The sequence below is a fragment of the Dendrobates tinctorius genome, unplaced genomic scaffold, assembly GCF_039654945.1.
Source record: "Dendrobates tinctorius isolate UK_male_01 unplaced genomic scaffold, ASM3965494v1 ptg000031l, whole genome shotgun sequence".
Classification (NCBI taxonomy): Eukaryota; Metazoa; Chordata; class Amphibia; order Anura; family Dendrobatidae; genus Dendrobates; species Dendrobates tinctorius.
In genome coordinates this window covers 23,077,992-23,103,532 of record NW_027361699.1, presented here as the reverse complement: position 1 = coordinate 23,103,532, position 25,541 = coordinate 23,077,992, and the positions used below count along the sequence as shown (strand labels likewise).

Genomic DNA, 25,541 nt, shown 5'->3' with positions numbered 1-25,541 from the left:
TAACAGCCCTGCTCCAGAAGGTGCGAAGACTGTGCGCGCACATCCGCCGGTCGCCTGTACACTCCGTTCGTATGCAGAAGCTGCAGCGATTGCTCCACCTTCCCAACCACCGCCTCATTATCGACATTGCAACAAGGCGGAACTCCACCCTGCACATGGTGGAGCGGCTGTGCGAGCAGAGGCAGGCCATAATGCATTTGTGGGAGGATACACGGCCAGGCACTTTGAGAGCAGACATGGAGTTGACAGGTGTGCAGTGGTCGAAGCTGAAAGACCTTTGTAAAGTCCTTCAGTGTTTTGAGGAATGCACACGGCTGGTAAGCGCAGACGACGCCATCCTAAGCATGAGCATTCCACTTATGCGTCTGCTCATGCAAACTTTGACGCACCTTAAGGAGCAGGCGTCTGCAGCCAATGTTGATGAGGAGGAAGAGGAGGAGGGAATCCTTGATGACATTCAGCCATTGTCTGCTCAGGGACCTCTCCTGGACGAGGTGGAGGAGGAGGATGATGATGGGGATGATTACTTAGGGGAGGAGGATGCATCTCGTGGGGCAAGTGAAAATGTTGGCGTGGCAAGGTCTGGTACAGGGTTTGTGCGTGACTGGAGGGATGTGGATTTGCCAGAAAGTGCTCCTCCACCCAGCACTCGCAGTGCATCATTGACACCGGGAACATTGGCCCACATGTCAGATTATGCCTTGCGGATCCTAAAAAGGGACCCCCGCATTGCCAAAATGATGAACGATGACGACTACTGGTTGGCCAGCATCCTGGATCCACGCTATAAAGGCAAATTACAAAACATCATGCCACAGGAGAACCTTGACCTAATATTGGCTAATAAACAAGCAACTCTGGTAAATCGGTTGCTTGAGGCATTCCCAGCACACAGCAGCGGTGATGGATCTCACACGAGCTGTACGGGCCCGGGGGCAGCTTGGCAGAGGTGTTCGTGGTGCACACAGCAGAAGTGGCGTTGGAGACAGGGGTTTCATGACAATGTTGTGGACTGATTTTTCAAATACCGCTCACACAACTGGTAATACTGCATCGATGGAAAGTGACAGGAGACAGCAGTTGTCAACTATGGTTACAAACTACTTTTCCTCCCATATCGATTTTCTCCCACACAGGTCATTCCCCTTTGACTATTGGGCCGCTAAACTGGACACCTGGCCTGAATTGGCCCAATATGCCTTACAGGAGCTCGCTTGCCCAGCTGCAAGTGTGCTATCGGAAAGAGTCTTCAGTGCAGCTGGATCAATCCTGACAGAAAAAAGGACCCGTCTGTCAACCCAAAATGTGGATGATCTAACCTTCATTAAAATGAACCACGCATGGGTTTCCAAGGATTTTGTCCCACCTTCCCCTGATGACACATAGGGTGACAGAAAAATGGCTTGCTTTGGTCCACCTCTTCCTGGTACTTCACCTATTTCGCCTTTTGCATCAGCTGAATGTCCAACATCAACATATGCCACTTTCTAAAACTCCCTAACTGTGCTGCCTCCCCCCCCATGGCCGGGGTCACCACCTAGCGCACGACACCGTGCGAGTGCCGTTGCCCTGGACAGGTGGGTAGGCCGACTCTTGGGCGCGGGCACTGGCACAGGGTCCCTCATAGTGCAATCAAGTGTCTCTGACGGTGGTGGTGCACACCCGCCGTCAGACACACCGCTGTACTATGAGGGGCCCAGTGCCAGTACCGACGCCCACGAGTGGGCCCCACTTGCTTGGGCAGGGCCCCAGCATTTGCAATCTTTACCTCTCCCTGCTCCTCCGCTGTGTAATCTGGGCCGTCAAATCCATACTGTGCCTGACACCGTCTGAGCCTGCCTCCTGATGTATAGACATAAATTTTGAATGTGTACGCTATCCATACATGTTATCCGGGGAAAAGGGACCCTTTCTAACCTTTGTGCAATCACGTGCAATCCATACTGGGCCTAACACCGTCTGAGCCTGCCTCCTGAGACATATATTTTGAATGTGTACGCTATCCATACATGTTATCTGGGGATACGGTACCCTTTCTAACCTTTGTGCAATCACGTGCAATCCATACTGGGCCTAACACCGTCTGAGCCTGCCTCCTGATGTATAGACATATATTTTGAATGTGTACACTATCCATACATGTTATCTGGGGATACGGTACCCTTTCTCACCTTTTGTGCAATCACGTGCAATCCATACTGGGCCTAACACCGTCTGAGAATGATAGATGGGGCCCACCATACACTGGAACATTCCAAAGGTGGACATCAGACACTGGAGCAGCATTTACAGGGCCCATTATACACTAGAGCATTAGAAATGGGGCCCATTATGTTTGGAGCATTATTTGGGCCCATAAGACAGTAGAGCTTCATCCATGGGGACCAACATATACTGTAGCATTATGTGGAGCTCATCATATACTGTTTCAAACATTATATGGGACCAATGATTCTGTATGGAGAAATAGATGGGACTCGTCATGAGATGTAAAAAGTGAGGTATTTTTCATTGTACTATACCGCTATTTCTCTGCTTATCGGAGCATGATGAGTTGTGGTATGTGTTAAAGGGGCGCTCCTTCGCCCAGGGCACATGAAAACCTGGAGCCAGCCCTCCCCCCCCCCCCCCCCCCCCCCACAGTCTGTAGCCAAATAACCCCCATTTTTCAGTGCGTAACTTGTATTATGAAGTTAATTAAGGTTGACAAGCTTAAGTAAGAAGAATTGATGCTTTTGGCATTCAAATGGGCACTGTTGGTGTGTTTCCTGTCCTCCTCTCACTGCCGACTTTTATTCCCCATTGACTTACATTGGGTTTCGTGTTTCGGGACGACCCCGACTTTTCCCTATAATCGGACGATCTTGCTCGACCCGACTTTTGGAAAAGTCGGGTTTCACGAAACGAAACGCGACCCTAAAAAAACAAAAGTCGCTCAACTCTAATTAATATTATTAGACTATTGTCAGAAGCCCTGTTAAAGATTTTGCATGGGGCCCACAGGCTTCAGGGTAAGTCACTGGTGATAATAATCTGATTATGTGGGTTCCACTTTTGGGATTAACATGATCACTAGCTCAACTGCAGAAAAGAGGACTTCAAATAAGCAATAGTTGAACATGCATGGTGCTGCCTCATTTTAAGTCAATAAGGCTGATGGAGTCAGCCAAGTACACCTCTCCACTGTTTAATTCATACTTTGACATTAAATGGAGAGTCCGGCTAAGGCCAGAGTCACACTCCCGTACAACACAGCCGAGTACTATGTGATAAAACATGGCATAGTAATTGGCCCTGTTACTCTATGGGGCAGCTCACATCTGCGATTATTTTCTCACTAGAAATAGGCCCGATGCTATTGCATCGGGAGTGCGGTGAAATGAACATCTGCCAGTGGGCGGCTCAGCCAATGAGCCGTGCCACACGGCTTTGGAGGGGGATTTGAATCCCCCGCCCCACCACCTGAGCCAATTAGCGGTGCCGAGTGGGATTTGAATCCCCCGCCAAAGCTGCGTGGCACCGCTCATTGGCTGAGCGCCGCGGGATTCAAATCCCCCGTCGGCTGAGCCAATGAACGGTGCCGCGAGGGATTTGAATGTATGCATGGCCCTCTCACCCTCCTATCCTGGTATGCATGGCCCTCTCACCCTCCTATCCTGGTATGCATGACCCTCTCACCCCCCTATCCTGGTATGAATGGTCCCCGAACCCCCCAATCCTGGTATGCGTGGTAACCTCACCCCCCTATCCTGATATGCATGGTCCCCGAATCTCCCTATCCTGGTATGCATGGTCCTCTCACCCCCTGTCAAGGGGTCCTTCTCCGATACCACACAATCAACAGAGCGGGGAAGTGTGAACAATCCCAAGACCTTTATTATAGGCAAAACTAAAAGGTCCATAAACAATCCACCACACTGAGGATACAATAGTCCAGAACACGAATGCAGTTCAGTAACAGGATGAATGTCCAAGGAGATCAGAGTCCAATAATCCAGCAGCTAAAGGAGAAAATGGGTCCATATGCTTCCTCTTCTCTCTGACGTGCTGTCTTCACACGATCATCACCACACAGGGTCTGACTTGAACAGCTCCTGTCCTCCCCAGCCCCCTTCTTATGTCGGGGTAGTCAGACAGATTGAGGATGTTTTCAGGCCTCTCAGACCTGACAAAGGTTCCTTGGGGATTAAGGCACTACAGGGGGTTCATCAAGAGGCATAGATACAGTCAAGCTGCAGACAGTAAGTGAGCTAATTCAATTATCTGACTCTTGGAAGATAATTGAGACTCTAGACAATATGGGAATACACGGAATGATACAGGGCAACAAGAGAACACTATGGAAATCCGTAAACTATAAATATACACAAAATGATACCCATGTAAAATATCACACCATCACAACCTCTCCCCCCCTCATAAATAAGTGAGGACGCCATGAGGGCTACACAGACCTTTGGCCTGCTCACTTTAGTTCACATTGTTCAATCGCTTATAGTTCCTTGTACAGTGGCAGGGGTAGGTCGGCCTGGGGAGCGTATGTTTCTTGTCGAGACAGTCCATCGTAGTTCTGGTGTTGGCTTCCCTGCTTGTATTGGATAGAGAAGCTGTAGGGTTGTAAGGACAAGCTCCACCGCAGCAATCTTCCATTGTCCCCCGATATGCGGTTCAGCCATGTGATGGGGTTGTGGTTTGTAACAATTGTTAAGTCTCTGCCATACAAGTATGGCTGCAATTTTTTAAGCGCCCATACAATGGCAAGGCACTCTTTTTCAATAGTGGCATAGGCATCTTCCCGACCCAGTAGTTTCCGACTGGAAAAAGCAACAGGATGTTTTTCTCCAGCGGCATTCACTTGGCTAAGTACTGCCCCAATCCCAAAAGTGGATGCATCTGTCTGCATGAGGAACCTGCGCTTATAATCAGGGGCATCCAAGACAGGATCAGTGATGAGGGCAGTCTTTAACGCTGAAAAGGCATCCTTGCATGCAGTCGTCCACGTCACATTCCTAGGCATGTTCTTGCGGGTCAGGTCGGTTAGAGGCTTGGCCAAGGTGCTAAAATTAGGAACAAATTGTTCCCTTCCCCACGACAGCACTGCACATGAGAGAAGGCATCTGCCCCCAGGAACAGGAAACCTGCAGCAGAGATAAAAGAAGGGGGCGGCACCTCTCTCCTCAGTTTAAGGTTTCCTGTTCCTACGGGTGGATGCCTGCAGCAGGCTTACGCACCTTCTAGGGGGATCCCTCTCTGTGTTCGGTCAGGAGGCTGAGGTCCGGGTAGAGGGAATGGGACAGCTGGACGCGGTCGCGCGTGCCTGTAACCCCAGCTGAGGGGGGCTGTCAGTGACGCGCTCATCCCCCTCCGCTGGACTCCCCGGTGGTCGCTCCAGGCAGGAGGCTGGGCCGTGAGGAGGTGTGCCAATCATGACGCTGGTGCCGACTGAATGGGGGATAACTTCCTGTTGCATCGGAAGTAATGTCACATGCTGGGGGAAGCCTGTGTGCTGGACACTTCTAGGAGGGAGCTGATCCAGGAGCGCGCACACCGCTCCCCCGTATAAAGAAACGGGACACACTCAGGTGGCAGCAGCTGGAAGCATGGCAGACCCCGCAACTGAAGTGCGCAGACCAGAAGATCCAGAGGCTACCGTGGTACCCGAGGGGTGGGTGATTGCCTTTGTAAGGCAAAACTGTGTGGGTAATGATGCCCTTTATGTCATGTCTCCCCCTAGGCAAAAAAGGCCACCTCCAAAGAGAAAAACAATCCTTGTGCTTTGTGCAAGAAAAATCTCCCTAAAGCGTACGCCAAGCGACTGTCGCTCATGTATTAGGAAAACAGCGGCTGAAGGATCACCATCCGTACTCCAGAATATAAGAAACATCATCCGGGATGAGGTCGCAACCACTGTAAAGGAGCAGTTAAAAACTGCGCTCAGCTCCATCAAACCCACCCCACCCCCACCTGCGAAGGCCCAAACAGATGACGACTCAGATGAAGAGCTGAGGGAGTTGGGATCCTCTGGTGACTCCGACCTGGACTCCTCGGATGAGGAGGAAGGTCACCCTTATTTTTTTTATCCGAGGACATCGGAAAATTACTTAAATTGGTTAGATCTACCATGGGGGTGGAAACTCCTAAAGAGCCACGTACAGTACAGGACTCTATGTTCAGTAATTTAGAAGTAAAGAAACGTAGAGTTTTTCCCTTCCACCATTATTTGCTAAATTTAATAAAAAGGTAGTGGAAAGAGCCCAACAAAAAGATGGCCATACCACAAGCACTTAAACGGAAATACCCGTTTGATGAAGAGGTATGTGAAAAATGGGGAAAAAGCTCCTAGACTGGATGCTGCCATCTCCAGTACCTCCAGAGGGATAGCCCTGCCATTTGAAGACATGGGTGCCTTAAAGTACCCCCTCGACAATAAAGCAAATGCTTTTTTTAAATCTGCCTGGGAGGCCTCAGCATGGTCATTTAAACCTGGAGTAGCCGCCAATTGCACAGCGCATGCTATGGTCAAGTGGTTAGAGCAACTCCGTGACCAGATAAAAAATAAATACCCAAGGGAATGGCTGCTAGAAGCAATACCTTCCTTTCAGAAAGCGGCAGGATTCCTTGCAGATACCGCAGTGGACTCCGTCTGAGGTGCCGCCCGTGCATGCACCTTTACTAACTCGGGTCACAGAGCACTATGGCAAAAAAATTGGGGGACAAATTTCCAGTCTAAGCTCAAGCTCTGTGCAGTCCCATGTGAGGGATAATAACTCTTCGGAAAGTCGCTGGACGAAATCTTAGAGAAAGCGGCAGATAAAAAGAAATGGTTCCCACCACCCCCTGTCTCTAGGCACCATTGGAGTGACGCTCGCTCGTCCGTTCATGGGGCAGGGAATAGAGGGGGCTGGGGCCGCTCGGACGACAGATCCATACGGGGCAGATCCTCGAGAGACAGGAAGGAAAAGGGGTTCCTCTTTAGTAAAACCACCCCAAAGTCCGACACCAAACACCAATGACGCCGGGATGGTGGTGGGGGGGGAAGACTTCGTTTTTTTTTATCCACCAGTGGGCAGCTTTACCCGCCTCAGAATGGGTAATCAATTTATTGGCCGAAGGTTTGCAACTAAGCTTTCGCAGCTCCCCACCACAACTAATAAAAATGACACATGTCGCCAAAAAGAACCAGGCTACATTAGAGAGGGAGGTTCAGCTCCTCATACAAAAGGAGGTGTTACTAGACGTACCACACCACCAAATAGGAAGGGGATTTTACAGCACCCTGTTCCTCACGCCAAAGCCAGATGGCTCACTGAGAACAATATTCAACTTAAGAGCATTAAACAAGTATATCCGAGTGGAAGCTTCAAGATGGAAACTCTAAAATCGGCAATAGGGCTACTCGACCCAGGCTACTACATGGCGGTAATAGATCTGACCGATGCTTACTACCATGTGCCCATATGGGAAGGACATCAGCAATACCCAAGGTTGGTGGAGATTGCTCAGGTCCCCACTCACCTTCAGTATCAATGCCTTCCCTTTGGAGTGTCAGTGGCCCCTCATATATTCACAAAGATCATTTCAGAGATAGCATCCTTTGTGAGAAAACAAAACATACTGCTAGTACCCTATTTGGACGATTTCCTCGTCGTTGGGAACAACGAAGAAAATTGTCGAGAGGCAGTTACAAAAGTGGTAGAGATACTAACCAAAGTAGGCTGGATGATAAACTTCCAAAAAATCAAGATTAATTCGGGGCCATAGACAAGAATTCCTCGGAATTCAATTAGATTCCGTCAAACAGCAATGTGTCCTCCCAGAAAGGAAGATCCGGACCATTCATCAAAAAATACAACAAATACATCCTGGTCAGGCCATATCAATAAGAGGGGCGATGTCACTTCTAGGTACCTTAACAGCAACAATCCCGGCGGTCCAGTGGGCACAAAGCCACACAAGAGAATTGCAATGGCAGATCTTGGCTGAGCAGGGAAAAGACCCTTGCAACTTAAATCGGAAGAGAATCTTGTCACCACAAGTTCAGGACTCATTAAAATGGTGGCTGAGCACCGAAAATTTAAGCAAGGCAGTACAGTGGTCTGTTCAGAACCCGGTGGTGCTAACCACGGACGCAAGTCCGTTAGGTTGGGGGGCACACCTAGGGGTCCGGATTCTACAGGGCAAATGGGAACCCTCAATGAGTACAGCATCTTCCAATTTAAAAGAAATGGCAGCTGTAAGGCGAGCATTTTTTCAGGCAAAAGAAGTCCAAGGCAAACATATTTCAATTTTATCCGACAACAGTACGGCCATCGCCTACATAAACCGGCAAGGGGGTACACGGTCAACTTTGCTGATGGCAGAATCCAAAAAATTATTTATGTCTGCAGAAAACAATCTTCTGTCCCTGACAGGGACACATTTGAAAGGGACAGACAATCTTCTGGCTGACTTCTTTTAGGTGGCATATTCCCTAAATCGGGAAATATTTTGGGAAGGTTTGTGCCATCTGGGGCACACCAGAAGTGGACCTATTTGCCACAAGAAGCAATCGGAAAGTAAACAAGTTCTACTCTCTAAACCCAAGAGAACACCCAGAAGGGGTGGATGCACTGCTACACCGCTGGGAATTTCGCCTAGCTTATGCACTTCCCCCGATTCCGCTAATCCCAATAGTCCTGAAAAAGATTCGGGAAGACAAGGCACGAGTAATCCTTATGGCGCCCTTCTGGCCAAAAAGGGCATGGTTCACATGGATCAGACGCATGTCTATCTCGGACCCATGGATCCTTCCGGATATCCCGAATCTCCTACACCAGGGCCCAGTACTACATCCTCAAGTGCACAGACTCCATCTCACCGCATGGAACTTGAGGGGACTCCTTTTGGCAAAATGATTCTCGGTCCCCTTGGTGACCACCCTGCTCGCTAGCAGGAAAGAGGTAACCTCAGTCAAGTACCAAAAAATCTGGGAAAGGTTCCTGGAGTTCTCAGGCCGACAGTTATCCGAAACGAGCCAGGAAGTTCCAATAAAGGAAATCCTAGAATTCCTCCAAAAGGGGCTAGAAAGAGGGTTGTCCATGAGCATCCTGAAGGTGCAAGTATCTGCCTTGGGTGCGCTGTTTAACCAAAAACTTGCCAATCACCCCTGGGTCTACAGGTTCTTTTGAGCCTCCTTCACAACCAGACCCTCGAAACTCCTGGTTTCCCTGACTTCAGCTCAACGTGTCTGCGAGCTGCAAGCTATCGCTGTATATCCCCCATATACTACCTTTTTGGATGACAGAGTAATCATAAAAACTGACCCGGCCTTCCTCCTGACAGTCAATTCCAAATTTCACAGGGACTAGGAGATAAGTTTGCCCTCGTTTTGTGCCAACCCAAAATCCCAGGGAGAGCAAACCTTTCATTGCTTGGATGTTAGACATTGCCTACTCCAATATATAGAGGTCTCAAAATTATGGCGACAGTCTTCAGCCCTTTTTGTCTCCTTCCAGGGGACAAAGAGAGGGGGAAAAAAGGCTTCAAAATCAACCATTGCACGATGGCTGCGCATGGCTATTTCACTGGCTTATTCTTCCTCAGGTCAGACTTCCCCACTGGGTGTAATGGCTCACTCTACAAGGGTCATAACCACATCCTGGGCCGAAAGAGCTAATGCATCTGTAGAACAGATTTGTAAAGCAGCAGTATGGTCTTCACCATCCACTTTTTTTCTGTCATTGCAGGCTAGATCTTGGGCTCTCGAATCTTGCCTTTGGGAGAAAGGTGTTATCTGTTGTTGTCCCACCCTAGGAGTCTCTTCTATTTCTTCCTCTCATGTGTGGTGCTGTCATGGGGAGGGGAAAAAATGATAATTACTTACCAGTAATTTGATTTTCCAGAGCCATGACAGCACTGCATTGATTCCCGCCCTATCTTGGTGATGGTTGTGTGATGCACAAATATATGTGTATATGAGGAAAATATATATATATATATATATATATATATATATATATATATATATATATATATATATATATATAAATAAAATATATCAAAGGTGGATAATAGTGACTTAATTAAAATAAAAAATACATGTCAACTATTAAGGCAGTTACCTTGCATACTCTGAAACAAACTGAGGAGAGAGGTGCCGTCCCCTTTTATCTCTGCTGCAGGTTTCCTGTTCCTGGAGGTGGGTGCTTTCTCTCATGTGCGGCGCTGTCATGGCTCTGGAAAATCAAATTACCAGTAAGTAATTATCATTTTTCAATAGTAACCAGCAGTTCCTAAAAATGCAAGTACCTGCTTTTTAGTCTGGGGTCTACACCAGTTGCTAATGGCTTCTACCTTGGCAGGTTCAGGCCTTAGGGTCCCACCCCTTACTCCATGCCCGAGGTACTGCACCTAAGCCTTCCCTATTTGGCACTTATCAGGGCGAATGGTCAGTCCTGCAGTAAGGATACAGTCTAGCACTATGCCCAAGTGTTTAAGATGTTCCTCCCAGGTGGTGCTAAAAATGGCAATGTCATCCAAGTAAGCACAGGCAAAGTCCTGACATTGTTCTAACAGTCAATCTACCAGTCTCTGGACAGTAGCGGAGGCAGTTTTCATCCCAAAGGGCATTCCCAGGAACTCAAAAAGCCCAAATGGAGTAATGAAGGCTGAGCGCTCCCGAGCGTCCTCCGTTAGTGGTATCTGCCAGTACCCCTTGCTCAAGTCTAACATGGTCACAAATTGGGCACTGGCCAGTCGATCCAAAAGATTATCAATCCTGGGCATGGGGTAAGAATCACTCTTGGTGGGATCAATTAATCATCTGTAATCAACGCAGAATCGTGTTGTACATCCTTCTTGGGGGACCAGGACGACAGGAGAGGCCCAAGAACTGTGAGATGGCTGAACAACTCCCAGTCATTTAATCTCCTCCAGTTCGTTCTTTATCATGCCTTGAACAGCCTCTGGAACCCGGTAGGCAGCCTGCTGGATAGGGTGTTGTCCGGGGGTTTCCACATGGTGGCTGGTGAGAGTAGTTTTCCCACTGCTTTGAGGAGAAAGCAGGAGCTCTCAGCCTTAGAACGGCGAAAATATCATCCTTTTGTATATCCAATAAATGGGAGCCCAGGGGCACTTGTTCCAGTGATCCTCCCGCTTGGTCAACCTGGAGAAGATCGTGGAGATAATCGTCGGCGGGGGTATCACTAGGGGGTGGCAGACAGAACAGGCAGAGATCGGTCGTGGTAGTCTTTCAGCATGTTAATGTGGACTGTTTTCTGTCGTTGACCACTAGACTCCAGGGCAATAAGGTAGTTAGTGTCATTAATTTTCTTGACAACCTGATAAGGGCCTTCCCACACTACTTGAAGCTTGTTGGCAGGGGAAGCAGTAATCATGAGTACTTGTTGTCCTTCCATAAATTTCTGGGTCCTGGCATTACGGTCATACCAGTTTTTTTGTCTGGACTGGGCCATTCGCTGATGTTCTTTAGCCAAGGTAGCTAGCTGGGCAAGAAGGTCTCTGAACTCTAGAGAAGTGTGAGAGGCCCATGGACCTTCCAGCTAAACAGTAGTTCAAAGGGCGAGAACCCTGTGAACTCTTGGAGAACCTCCCGATAGGCGAAGAGGAGATGTGGCAGGTATTTTTCCCAGTCTTTTTCAATGTCAGCAAAAGCCCTCAGCATATTTTCTAGGGTTCTATTAAAGCATTCACACAGTCCGTTGGTCTGCGGGTGGTATGGGGTGGTGCGAATGGCTTGAACACCACAGGTATGCCATAGGGACTGGACTAGATCTGACATGAACTGAGTGCTTTGATCCGATAATATTTCACTAGGAAACCCTACCCGGGTAAAGATGGTAACAAGGTCCTCGGCTACCTTTACTGCTGTGTAATACTGGACAGGGCCACAGCTTCAGGATACAGAGTTGCATAGTCCACCACTGTCAAGATATATTTTTTTCCCCGACCGGCTGGGGTGGGCCAGAGGATCTATGATGTCGACAGCTACACGTTGAAATGGTTCTTCAATTATGGGCAGGGATACCTTATGTCGAGCTCCTGGATGCCGCATTCGCTGGCACACATCGCAGGTGCGGCAATAATAGACTACTGACTGCGAGATGCCAGGCCAGTAAAAACTTTGGGTGAGTCTCTTTTCAGTTCTTTTCCTCCTTTGATTTCCAGCCAAGTGGATGTCATAGGCCAGTTGGAGTAGCTGTGCCCTGTACTTCTGAGGGACAATGAGTTGCCTGGTCGTTGTCATGGTTGCCCTTGTCACTGACCTTTGTTACATGGTAATACAGTATGTTTTCTAGACTGATGCCATCCCCATTATCTCCCATGTGCCCAGTTTCTGCCTTTCGCTTAAGGGCTGCTAAGGTAGTGTCACCCTCTATTTCTCTCCTAAACTCCTCTCTGTCCCAAGACTCTCCCACTGTAGTAGCATCAAACGTATTGCTTACCAACTCTGATGCGGTCCGTGGTGGTTGCTCCCCGGAGAGGTCTGGATGACGTAGTGCTTGAAGGGCCTGTAGTCGGGTGACTGCTCCCACAAATTGGCACTGTAACTCCCCAATGTCGTTCCCAAGGAGGATATCTACAGGAAGTCCTCCCATAACTCCAATCCAACACAGTTTTTCTCCACAACCATAATCCAAATGCACAGAAGCTCGCTGTATATAATTGCGGGCACCCCCCTGCCAGGACAATGGGAATTCCCGGACCTTTGTGAATTGCCTCGGGTCGAACCACACGGGGGTCAGCGATAGTCAGGAATGCCCCCGTGTCTCTAAATCCTGACACTTTGTATCCGTCAATTAAGACATCCTGCAGGTGGCGCTGCCGTTGCTCTGGGTAGCTAAAGAACAAATGCCGGAGTCCGTACACTCCAGGAGGGGTACCTAGGGTGCCATGGTCGATGGTCCACTCTGGTGGGGGTGGTGTTAGCTCTTCCTCAGGCAGGATGGAGTGCACAAGATGCACTGGGTGAAGTGGGGCTGTGTGGGGCTCCCTCCGAATCCTTGAGGGACAGCCTGCAAATGTCCAGGTTGCCCACACCCATAACATCTCCTCTCTGTGATACTCCCAGGTCGTGGTCAGAACTGTTGGGGCCCAGGATGGTGAGGCGTGATTGTCATTGGCTTGCGACTAGGTGGAAGGGCAGATATAATTGGAGGGGGATGGGGTGCGGGAGCAGGCCGTAGTTCATTGTCCAGAAGCCTCCTCCATTGCGGTTGGACAGTAAGGGCTTTATTGGCCAGGGCTGCAGCTCTATCCACAGTACACGGCATGTGCTCCTGGACCCATTCCTTACCTCTGCGGGGCGCTTGGCAAGAAATTGTTCTATAAGGAATGCCTGTATAACATCTTCCACAGTAAAGGTGTTTTCTGCTTCCAGCCATCTCCAACATGCCTGGGACATCTTATGTGCATACATCCTAAATGATCCCCCCCCCCGTGGTGCATGGGAGGTCTCAGAACTTGGCCCTATATGAGTCTGGGGTGATAGCATGGTAATCCAGGATAGTCCGCTTTACAGTGTTATAATCCCGATTCCGCTGTGAGTCAATGGTTCGATAAGCCTCTGCTATGCTTCCGTTCTGGAGTCCCACTAACAAACGCATCCAGCCAGGGTGGAGCACCTCCATCACAGCACACTGCTGCTCAAAGTCCTTAAAGAACCCCTCCACATCTCCGGAAGCCTCATCAAATGGCTTAAACTCTGTCCAGGTGATCCATACACACTCCCGGATCGTTGGGTTTACAATTCACATTGCATTACTCCCTCTTTCAAGCTCCATTGCTTCTTGTCTCCGCTGTGCCCGGTGGGCAGCCTCTTCTTTATACTCCTGAGAGATGCTGGGGCCCAGAACCACCATCTCTTCTTCATACCACACCAACCACTGGCTTTTTGGGGTGGGGATCCCGGTCTCCAGCGCTTGTCATTGAGACATCTGGGAGGAGGTGGATGGGCTAGCACACACCAGTAAATAACTTTAAGGCTTCTTTAGTCAGTCCCTGGTAGTTCAGGCCCAGGTCTCTGGGTCTCTCCTGTAAACTGGATACAGTCCAATTTCTGTACTCACTCTGTGGGTGGTTTCTCCATTGGGTTACACTCTGTTGATCCCACCGCTGCAACCAGTTGTCAAGGGGTCCTTCTCCGATACCACATAATCAACAGAGCGAGGGAGGTGTGAACAACCCAAGACCTTTATTATAGGCAAAGCTAAAAGGTCCATAAACAATCCACCACACTGAGGATACAATAGTCCAGAACATGAATGCAGTTGGGACAGTCAGACAGGTTGGGAAGGTTTCCAGGCCTCCCAGACCTGACAAAGGTGCCTTGGAGATTACGGCACTACGGGGGGGTTCATCAAGAAGCATAGATACAGTCAGGCTGCAGACAGTAAGTGAGCTAATTCAATTATCAGACTTTTGGAAGGTAATTGAGACTCTAGACAATATGGGAATACACGGAATGATAGAGGGCAACAAGAGAGCACTATAGAAATCTGTAGACTATAAATATACACAAAATGATACCCACATAAAATATCACACCATCACACCCCCCTTTCCTAGTATGCATGGTCCCCTCACCCCACAATCCTGGTATGCATGGTCCTCTCACCCCCCAATCCTGATATGCATGGTCCTCACCCCCCAATCCTGGTATGCATGGTTCTCACCCCCCAATCCTGGTATGCATGATCTCCTCACCCCCCTATTCTGGTATGCATAGTTCCCGAACCCCCCTTTCCTGATATGCAAGGTCCTCTCATCCCCCTATTCTTGTATGCATGGTCCCGAACCCCTCTTTGCTGATATGCATTGTCTTCTCACCACCGTTTCCTGATATGCATGGTCCCCTCGCCCCCCATTCCTGATATGCATGGTCCTCTCACCCCTCTTTCCTGGTATGCATGATCCTCTCACCCCCCTTTCCTGGTATGCATGGTCCTCTCAACCCCAAATTCTGATATGCATGGTTCTCTCACCCCCTATCCTGGTATGCATGCTACCTCTCACCCCCCTATCCTGATATGTATGGTTCTCTCACCCCTATTAAACTGCACACGTACAAAAAAAATTTATACTTGCCTTTCTTCCCTGTGCTCCAGCGCTGTCACCGTTCTGCCGGAGGCCAGGGAGGAGTATGGTGCCGGAGTCATATTGCTGAAGACACACTGCAAATGTGTCTTCAGTAAAATGTCGCCAGATGGCGCTATGCGCATGCGCGATTCCGGCACCGCATTCCTGCCTCGGTCTCTGGTGAGAAGAGAAGCTCCGTTGCAATGCTCCTCCAGGTCAGGTAAGTATGTAATCCCCTGCCCCGCTGCAGGCTGAGCCAATGAGCGGTGCCATGTGGGATTTGAATCCCCCACCAAGCCTCAGCCGGCAGGCGGCTCAGCCAATTCAAATCCTGCACGGCAATGCTCATTGGCTCAGCCGGCAGGGAGGGAGATTTGAATCCCGCGCCGCTCATTGAATCCCGGCCGCCATATCAAATACCCATAACTTGCCGTTTGTGTCACAGCTTCCTGCTGCAATGGATTGTGGGATAGCGACACAATCGCCGGAAGCTGTGACAGAGCCCATTGGCAATTATATAATAGACTAGAAATAGGCCCAATGCTATTGCATCGGGAGTGCGGTGAAATGAACATCCGCCTGCGGGTGGCTCAGCCAATGAGCGGTGCCACGCGGCTTTGGCAGGGGATGTGAATCCCCAGCCCCGCCGGCTGAGCCAATGAGTGGTGCCGGGCCGGATTTGAGTCCCCTGCCGGCTGATCCAATGAGTGGTGCCGTGTGGGGTTTGAATGCATGCATGGTCCCCTCACTCCCTTTCCTGGAATGCATGGCCCTCTCACCCCCCCTATCCAGGTATGCATGGTCCTCTCACCCCCCCATCCAGGTATGCATGGTCCTCTCACCCCCCCTTTACTGGTATGCATGGTCCTCTCACCCCCCTATCCTGGTATGCATTGTTCTCTCACCCCCTTTTTTCCTGGTATGCATGGTCCTCTCACCCCCTATCCTGGTATGCATGCTACCTCTCACCCTCCAATCCTGATATGCATGTTCCCCTCACCCCCTATCCTGGTAAGAATACCACCTCTCACCCCCCCATCCTGATATGTATGGTCCTCTCACCCCTATTAAACTGCTCACATACAAAAAAACCATTTATACTCGCCTTTCTTCCCTGTGATCCAGCGCGGTCACGTTCTGCCGGAGGCCGGGGGAGGTGTGTGGTGGGAGGAGTGTTGCGCCGGAGTACGCGCATGCCCATACCGCGCTGTCCGGCTCCATATTACTGAAGGCACGCTGCAAATGTGTCTTCAGTAAAATGGTGCAGGATAGCGCTATGCGCATGCGCGATTCCGGCACCGCACTCCTGCCCTGGTCTCCGGTGAGAAGAGAAGCGCCGCGGCAACGCTCCTCCCAGCACAGCACTCAGATATCACCCGAGTGTGGTGCAATATAAGCAGATGCTGGCAGCAGAGGAGGTGGAGAAACTTCTCCTTTTCCACAGCTACACTCCAATCCTCTGTGCGAGAGCATTGGAGCACAGTAGCATGACACTCAGCTCACACTATGCAGAGCAGGAGTGGAGAGTCATTAGCATATCACATCCTATGATGTGACTCCAGCCTAATGCTTGATGGAGGCTCTGTTCAATTTCTTCCTCCCCATGGAGGATGGAGTCTGGGAAGATTAGTGAGGAGCAACAGGTGGGTGTTTTCATTCCAGTGATTTTTGGGGGTCCCAATGGTGAGCCCTAGAAATCAGAAATAACTAATAAATGTCTTTAATGGGGAAAATTGCTTTAATTTGTTAGTATTATTTATATAATTAAGTCACTTGAGATGGTGGGAATAGATTACCAGGACCTGGTTTCAGCTGAATTGGTGGTCTGTGGCTGTTGGACTGGAGAACTGTCATTGGCTGCCCTCTTGATTAGCTCACCTGGTGTGGCATCATTGTAGTGGCGTGACACAAATTTAAGTGCAGCTTTTCAAGTGCACGTTAGAAATTTACCAGAAGTGATAAGAAAGTAATGGCTACAACGGTTTATTAACTGCACTGGCCTTTTCATTCTCCCACAATTACAATCAGCATTCTTACAAATGCCCTTAAAGTAACTGTTCCATCAATCCTTTATTTTGCTAACCCCATCACTCTCTCTAAATAAAAATTTCTCCCCTTCCCTCTTACCTCCCCACCTGACCTCCATTGGCTGACCTGCTTCTAAACCTCAGATCCTGCCCACTAAAACCCAAAATAAGTCTGGCACTCTCCTTCCCTTACTTGTTTGCTCTATTTGCTTCTCCTCACTGTTGGTGATAGATCTCCAAATTCTGAACCTCCATAGCTGATACCCCACTTATTTCTCCCCCTTATCACTCCCCACCATTAGAAACTACTGCAATTTCTCCAACATAAAATCCAATCCTCTTGACCCACATTCTCCCCCACACACTCCGCTGTTTTCTTTATCTGGAGAGCTTTGGAAAGCCCATTTACAGTGGATAAAAAAGTATTTAGTTAGCCACCAATTGTGCAAGTTCTCTCACTTAAGATGAAAGAGGCCTGTGATTGACATCATAGGTAGTCCACAACTATGAGAGTAAAAATGAGAAAACAAATCCAGAAAATCACCTTGTCTGACTTGGCAAGATGGATTTTGCAAATTATGGTGGAAAATAAAAGAATATTTAGAATTAAGAGTCCTCAGTGGTTGATACCTTTTTAATGGCTAACTGAAAAGATGGTAACAAATTGCAAGCTTTCGAGACTACGCAGGTCTTTTTATCAGGCTAGAGTAATACAAAATCTGAAGAATCACAGATTTATACACAAGACAGCACAGAAATAACGCAATAGATAAGACAAGTGATGTGAAGCGGAATAGTCGTTATGGGAGAGAGATAAGCATAAATATTGGAGCAGTTCATAGATAAGCAGTGTGAAGGTTTTATTGCCCTCTGATTGTCGATCTGGTTCTGTGTTGTGATGACCCCAGAAGGTCTGAGGAGCAAATTCCTTATTTGATGTAAAAATACATAAATCCATGCGACACATTAATACCTGCACTGAATGTGTTGAAAGTTTTCATAAATTTGTACTCTGAGATTCTTCTCTCTCTGAGACGTGACGTTACCTTTTAATACAAGTAATTTAATGTCCATCATGCTATGACCAGGGATACAAAAATGTTTTGCCACAGGTAGATCCATTCTTTTTTTCCTCTTATTGTGTGGCGATGAGAATTCATCCTTGTTCTCAGTTTTTGCCCGGTCTCCCCCTCATACAGACCCCCAGTTGGACATTTAGTACTAATAATTAAGTACACCACATGAGATGTGATGCAGCTGAACATACCTGGGATCTTGTAGTCCTGATGTGAATTGGGGATCTTTATCTTGTCCGTGGTCTTCATAAATGGACAGGTTTTACATTTTTTCTGGTTGCAAGGAAAGGTTCCTGCAGCTGTTGGAGAGGACAGGGAGCTTCTGACAATTATGCTTCTTAAATTTGGGGGCTGCCTAAAATACAGCAGTGGGGGGTCTGGAAATATGCATTGTAATCGGGCATCTTTTTGCAGTAAAAGTTGTAATTTCCGTGCAACTCCACTAGAGGCACCCGATTATTTTCTTCAGCTTTGTAATGTAGCAGGTGATTCCTTGATATTCTGGTGGCCCTTGTAATTTGGTTTTCAATTGTTCTTGGATGGTAGCCCTGATTCAAAAAGGTTTTTCTGAGGCGACCAAGGTGTTCATCTCTTTCCAAGGGGTTGGAACATATACGATTGTATCTGATGGCTTGGCTGTAGATAATAGAGTTCTTTGTGTTTTGGATGGAAACTGTCCCATTTAAGGTATGTTGGACGGTCGATTGGCTTCTGATACAGGGATGTCTCTATTTCATTGTTCTTTAGCTTAATGATGGTGTCTAAAAAGTTAATTTCAGTGCTGGAATAGTTGAGTGTTAAGTATTTAAAAACATGCAAGATTTCTGGCTCACATACCTGTAACTTCTTCAAGAGGCTCCTCTGTCCTCCACTCATTACCTGTTGCATTGACACCTGTTTGAGCATGTTATCAGTATAAAAGACACCTTTCCACAACCTCAAACAGTCACACTCCAAACTCCACTATGGTGAAGACCAAAGAGCTGTTGAAGGACACCAGAAACAAAATTGTAGCCCTGCTCCAGACTGCGAAGACTGAATCTGCAATAGGCAAGCAGCTTGGTGTGATAAGAAAATGAAACACATACAAGACCACTGAAAATCTCCACGGAAGGGCTCTCCCCGTCGAGTCAAAATGATCACAAGAGCGGTGAGCAAAATCCCAGAACCACACGGGGGGGGGGGGGGGAAATCTAGTGAATGACCTGCATAGAGCTGGGACCATTGAAAAAAATGCTACTATCAGTAACACAATACATCGACAGGGACTCAGATCCTACAGTACCAGACGTGTCCCCCTACTTAAGTCAGTACATGTGTGGTCCTGTCTGACGTTTGCTATAGAGCATTTGGATTATCCAGAAGAGTAGTGAGAGAATGTCATATGGTCTGATGAAACCAAAGTAGAACTGTTTGGTAGAAGCAAAACTCATCATGTTTGGAGGAGACAGAATGCTAAGTTGCATCCAAAGAACACCATACCTACTGTGAAGCATGGGGGTGGAAACATCATGCTTTAGGGCTGTTTCTCTGCAAAGGGACCAGGACGACTGATCCATGTTCATGAAAGAATGGGGCCATGTATCAGAAGGAGGTTTGCACTCAAAATCTCACATCATCAAGGGCATTGAAGATGAAAAGTGGATGGGTCTTTCAGCATAATGATCCCAAATACACCTCCAGGGCAACGAAGGAGTGGCTTTGTAAGAAGCATATGAAGGTCCTGGAGTGGCCTAGCCAGTCTCCAGATCTCAAACCCATAGAAAACCTTTGGAGGGATTAGAAAGTCCGTGTTGCCCAGTGACAGGCCCAAAACATCACTGCTCTAGAGGAGATCTGCATGGAGGAATGGGCCAACATACAGTACCACCAACAGTGTGTGCCAACCTTGTGAAGACTTAAAGAAAAAATTTGACCTCTGTCATTGCCAACAAAGGATATATAGCAAAATATTGAGATGAACTTTAGTTAATGACCAAATACTTATTTTCCACCATAATTTGCAAAATAAATCTTGCCAAATCAGACAAGGTGATTTTCTGGATTTGTTTTCTCATTTTGACTCTCATATTTGTGGTCTACCTATGACTTCAATTACAGGCCTCTCTCATCTTAAGTGGGAGAACTTGCACAATTGGTGGCTGACTAAATACTTTTTTTCCCCACTGCATGAGCAATAAATTCAATGGCATTCACAACCTCTTTATGTATCCCATACTATCCTTCCTTGACCTTGCTGAAACATGGCTGACACCCTCTGACACATTGTACCCTGCTGCACTGTTACAGTAGACTTCACTTCACCCACACTCCTTAAGGGGGTTTTACACCTAGCGATATCACTAGCAATATCGCTAAAGTGTCACTGATTTTGTGACTCAGCAGCGATATTGCTAGTTATATTGCTAGATGTGATACTTACCTCCGACCGGCTGCCCCGCTGGCTATCGCTGACCGCGCAAGATTGTCCACGTCCATTTCTCGTCGGCTGCTTCCTGCTGGCGCCGAAGAGCGATGCGTGGACACGGGTGGGAGGACGTCATCATCGCCGCGTCTGAAAGGTAAGTAACGACCGCTGCTGCATCGCTGTGAGATCTGCCTGTTTGGCAGCTCACTAGCGACCATTTAGCGATGCACCAGCAATCCTGACCGGGTCATATCATGGTCGGGATCGTTGGTGCATCGCTAAATGTAAAGGGGGCTTAACTCATGCACTACAAAGAAGAACCATTCATCTTCCATGTCTAATTGCACCTTCAACCAAATCCCACCTCCACCCTCCCTTCTTTTGAAGTGCACTCTGTATCCAGTCTTCTCCAACCTCCAAGTAGCCGTCATATACCGACCCATGTGTCTGAACACTGCCACTTCATCTGACTTCTAGACTTTCTCTAACATTCCCACCATCATCATGGGTAATGTGAACATCCCTACTGACACCCATCAGTTGGCAGCGTTCAAATTCCTGTCACGTCATCCTTTGGTCTTACTAAGTGGTTCTCCACAGCCACCCACACACAAACTTGCATTAGGCCTCATCTTCACATGCCTCTGCTCCATATCTAACATTACAACCTCACCTCTCAACTTAACTAACCATCATCTACTCGCTTTCTCATCGCTGGCTTCCTCACCTGCCCCCCATGTCAAGCAATTGGCACAATACAGCAGAAACCTCACACCAAACATTCACAACCTCTTGGTCTATTCTATCACTGTCCTCTATCTTCACTCCACGACAGTGCCATCGTTTTCTAGAACTTCACATTATTCATCTATTGACTTGGTCGCCCTTCTCTTGCACGGCAGGGAGCAATGAATCAATAGTCACCCCTGGCACATAAACCTCCCTAAAAAGTTTTGGAAAGTGTCCAGAGTTACAAAGTGGTGCTAGAAAAAAAACACTCCACAGGATTTCACCACATTCAAACAAGTAACTTTTACATTCAAGATGGCCCTCAAGTCTGCTAATCAGGACTATGTCACAACCATCATATCACTTTATCCCACAACCTTAAGCAGTTATTCAAATTCAACACTTTGAACTCCCTCCTCTGCCCCCTCCGACCTCCCTAATCTCTTCAGAAAACTTTGCCACACATTTCAAAAACCAGATCAACAAAATTGGGGGAGTCATTACAGCTCAGCCACCACAACTCTTATGTTTAACAGGCCACTATTCTTCACCCATAACACTTCTCCCCACAATCAATGAAGGAGAGCTTGCTAATCTCTCCAAATTGCACCTCACCACTTGTGTTCTTGACCTGATCCAATCCCACCTCCTCCCAATCTCCCCACCACACTTATTCTGACTAAACCCATCTCTTCAGCCTATAATTAACATCTGTTACCTTCCCTTCTGCCTTCAAACATGGCACAATTGCACCTACCTTGAAAAAACATCCCTTGACTAGATTTCTAAGTCTAGAAATCCTCCTGTATCGCTTCTCCTCTTCACCTCCAAACTTCTCGAACAGCATGTCCATGCTGAAATTTCCTCCCACCTCTCATCTTACTCACTCAGACAATGGCCAATTCACTATACTCCTCCTACTAGACCTGTCCTCTCCCTTCGACACAGTTGACTACTCCCTTTGACACAGTTGACCACTCCCACCTACTACTTATCTATCTTTGATGGCAAAACCTTGCCTTCTCCTGGATGTCCTCATACTTCACTAACCGCACATTTGGCATCTCCCATATGACCCCCTGATCCAATATTGAATTTAGCACATACGGTATCAGGTACAGTCTTCAAAAGTACTTTATTTGCAGGTTGCTGGACAGCTTCTAACTTCAATGTAATATGTGCATTGAAATTTTTCATTCAAGTTGCTTGTACAAATACTCGTTAGGATTTTTTTCTTTTTTCAGCAATTTCCCGTGAGAGAGTCCCTGAGTGGGTGGAATTTGTGTCCTTGTGGCTTCCTAGTGGAAACGGCTTCCTTAACTGCTTTGTTTACTTCTGGATCAACAGGAGCTTTCGGCATAAATTCCGTCAACTTGGCCGGAAGTTGTGTCCATGGAGAACATGCTGGTCCCACCGGAAAAGTGGTAGAAGAAAGTCCACTGTTCATGTCACAAACAACAATGCAATGTCTGCTTTACAGGAGAGGTCGTGTAGTATGTCATCCACTTGTATGCTTCTTCCACAATCGGCAAACTCTGTTTTATGAATAGCGTACTTGTGCAGTCTTACCAGTGGTTTTCGCTAATTAACTTGAACACTATCCCGTTAATCATATGTTCCATTTTCTTTATCTAGAAATACAATTTTTCAAAAGCTAGCGATAAAAAAAAACCCAAAAAAACAAATGTAATTGACCTAATAGTTCACCTGGCTGTGTAATAAAGAAGGAACAGGGTAAAAACTTAAAAGAACAAAACACTCAAGAAAAAGGTTTAATGTGAGATCTGCTGAAGTCACATTCAGGTTTCATAAGTCTGAACCTGCCAATTGATGAAACGACTGCTCTCAATTGACATATTGGAAATGAATTAGACTTGATTTTTTTTCCCTTTTAATTGTCTGAATATTATGTTTTTAGTAATGCAAGCATTCACTATGGTTAAGCCGTCATAAATAATGGATCATGTTATTAATGATCAAAAAAGTAAAAAAAAAATAACAAAACTGTAAATACATATAAAAAGAATAAAAAATGCATAAAGATAAAAACCAAGTGAATTTCATGTGATCGTGTTGCATGGCGTTCTAGCTGGACCATGGTTTGGTGCTGGCTCAAACTCATTACGTGACAATTTCTGCCTTAAATCATGCCTGTTGTCTGAAACGTTGGCATTTGGATTTTATTTTTTTTTTTTTTTATAAAAACTACTAAAATGAAAGCGTTCTATAGATGGACAGGCTCTATCTTGATGCATTGGATACAACCTTTTAATATTTTTGCTATTCGACACACATCTTACATTTTGTTTCCTGGATGTTGAATGTATTGAACCTTAAAGGATGAGGGATAGTTCTGGATTTCATAAAACATGCCTACTATTTCAGATAGCCTTGGTCACTGTAATAAAGCTGAGGTGCAATCTAAGACTCAACCCACTTACATGAAGCGTGGCTAAAGGCTCCTTTGTACAGACCTTTTTATTTTTCATATTTTTTCATATATACAGTACTTATTTTTTAGCAGCCATTCAGGCTATCCCATTGTCATTCAATTGAAACACTGCAATATCTTGAACAACTGCAAAACCCCCCCCCCCCAAAAACCAAACCAGTTTGCAACTGCTGCACACAGCTAAATTGGAGTGGGTGCAGATAGTCGGACCACCATTGAGCAAATATTGATGGATTACCCTGAGAATTGGTTCCATTTTTAAAGTCTGGATGAACCATTTAACATGACTTGAGAAGTCTAATGTACAGAGAACTAGTCTGCAGCCTGTGGTTCTATTGCTACTTTGAAATAACTCTTAGTGTGCCCTGACATCAGCTGGGAGTGTTAGTTTCACAACAGCTAGATAAACTTTTAAAACAAAATGTTTGGAAAATGTTGGACATGGTTTGATAGATAAAAAAATAAAATAATGGTAAAAAAAATTAATATTTCAAAATGGTCTATTGACCTGCAGCTTCCATTAAGAACTACCTTACACGAGGACTCAACTTATAAATGCAATAAATCCTTTCTGCTGGTGTTAAATTATTCAACTTAAGGAGCATTACATGGCACCTAGAATAAAGTGTCTGGTATGTAATTACTATTTGCAGTAGGTCTGTATAGTTTTTGCAAAGAATTAAACCACAGGAGAGTAAACGATCCAAAAGAAAAAAATCTGTGGGTGTAAAGAAAAAAATCCAAAATGTCACTATATGAATGTTGTCTAATGTAGCATTTTGAAAAACTTCAGGAAGTGCCTGCTATTAAAAAAAAAAAAAAATAATAAAAAAATAAAGTTTTAAGGCAGTGTTCCTTAACTCCAGTCCTCAAGAGCCATCAGCAGTCATATCTTGAGAATTCCTTCGCCTGTGCAATACTAGGGAAATCCTGAAAACATGACCTGTTGGTGGCTCTTGAGGACTTGAGATGGAGAACACTGGTTTAAGGGATCAGCTTGTATGTGCCCTTTTTTCTATATGGGGATTGGATCTACTCCCAATGAAAGGTTCTTTATTTCAAATTCCAGATCCCCCCCACTAAAAAAGCAGGTCTTCTACTCTCCTGAAGTTAAATATTTTTTTTCCTGATTTGCTTTATATTTTATTTTGGTCTAGTGTCGGGTTTTATTTGTATTTTCCATGTTTGTATACAGTTATTAATATGAAAAGATGTGAACTATTAAAATAAAGCTTCAGGCCTTTGGTGATATTTCCTGCTGTGATTATTCAACATCACTTTCTCATCTATCCTGATTGATAAGATTGTATGCATGCCATGTAGGTGTAGATATACAGTGGCTTGCAAAAGTATCTACTCCCTTCTGGCATTTTTTCTTTTTTCATACCACATAACCTAAAATTTCACTTTTTTTAGGTTTTGCATCAGTTCATGGAACAAACATGCTTACAACTGTGAACGTTTGTTTGTCCTATTTGGTTTTCTTTTTATTGTGACACAATCTAACTGAAAACTTTAGTGTGCAGAACTATTAATCCCCTAAAGTCAGTACTTTGTAGAGCCTCTTTCTGCAGCAATTACATCTCCAAGTCACTTTGGATACGCCTCACTGAGCTTTCCACATGTTACCACTGGGATTTTTGCCTTTTCCTCAAGGCAAAACTGCACCAGCTCCTTCAAGTTGGAAGGTTTCCTCTGGTGAAGAGCAATCTTCAATACTGATCAGATTCTCAATTGGATAATGGTCTTGGCTTTGACTTGGCCATGCCAATACA

At 46.5% G+C, this 25,541-nt stretch overlaps 1 protein-coding gene across 3 annotated transcripts in view; it reads left to right on the top strand.

The window, feature by feature from the left end:
* The window catches only part of LOC141086298 (D(4) dopamine receptor-like), a 49,507-nt gene extending 24,490 nt beyond the window's left edge, over positions 1-25,017 (top strand). For 2 of the 3 annotated variants that reach the window (XM_073572253.1, XM_073572254.1), the window contains exon 3: positions 22,559-25,017. In XM_073572253.1, the coding sequence (XP_073428354.1) occupies positions 22,559-22,860 (302 nt within the window). In that variant the 3' untranslated portion in view covers positions 22,861-25,017. The remainder of the gene's footprint in view (positions 1-22,558) is intronic. The other variant, XM_073572255.1, reaches the window with a different exon arrangement.
* The last annotated feature ends 524 nt before the right edge of the window (positions 25,018-25,541 follow it).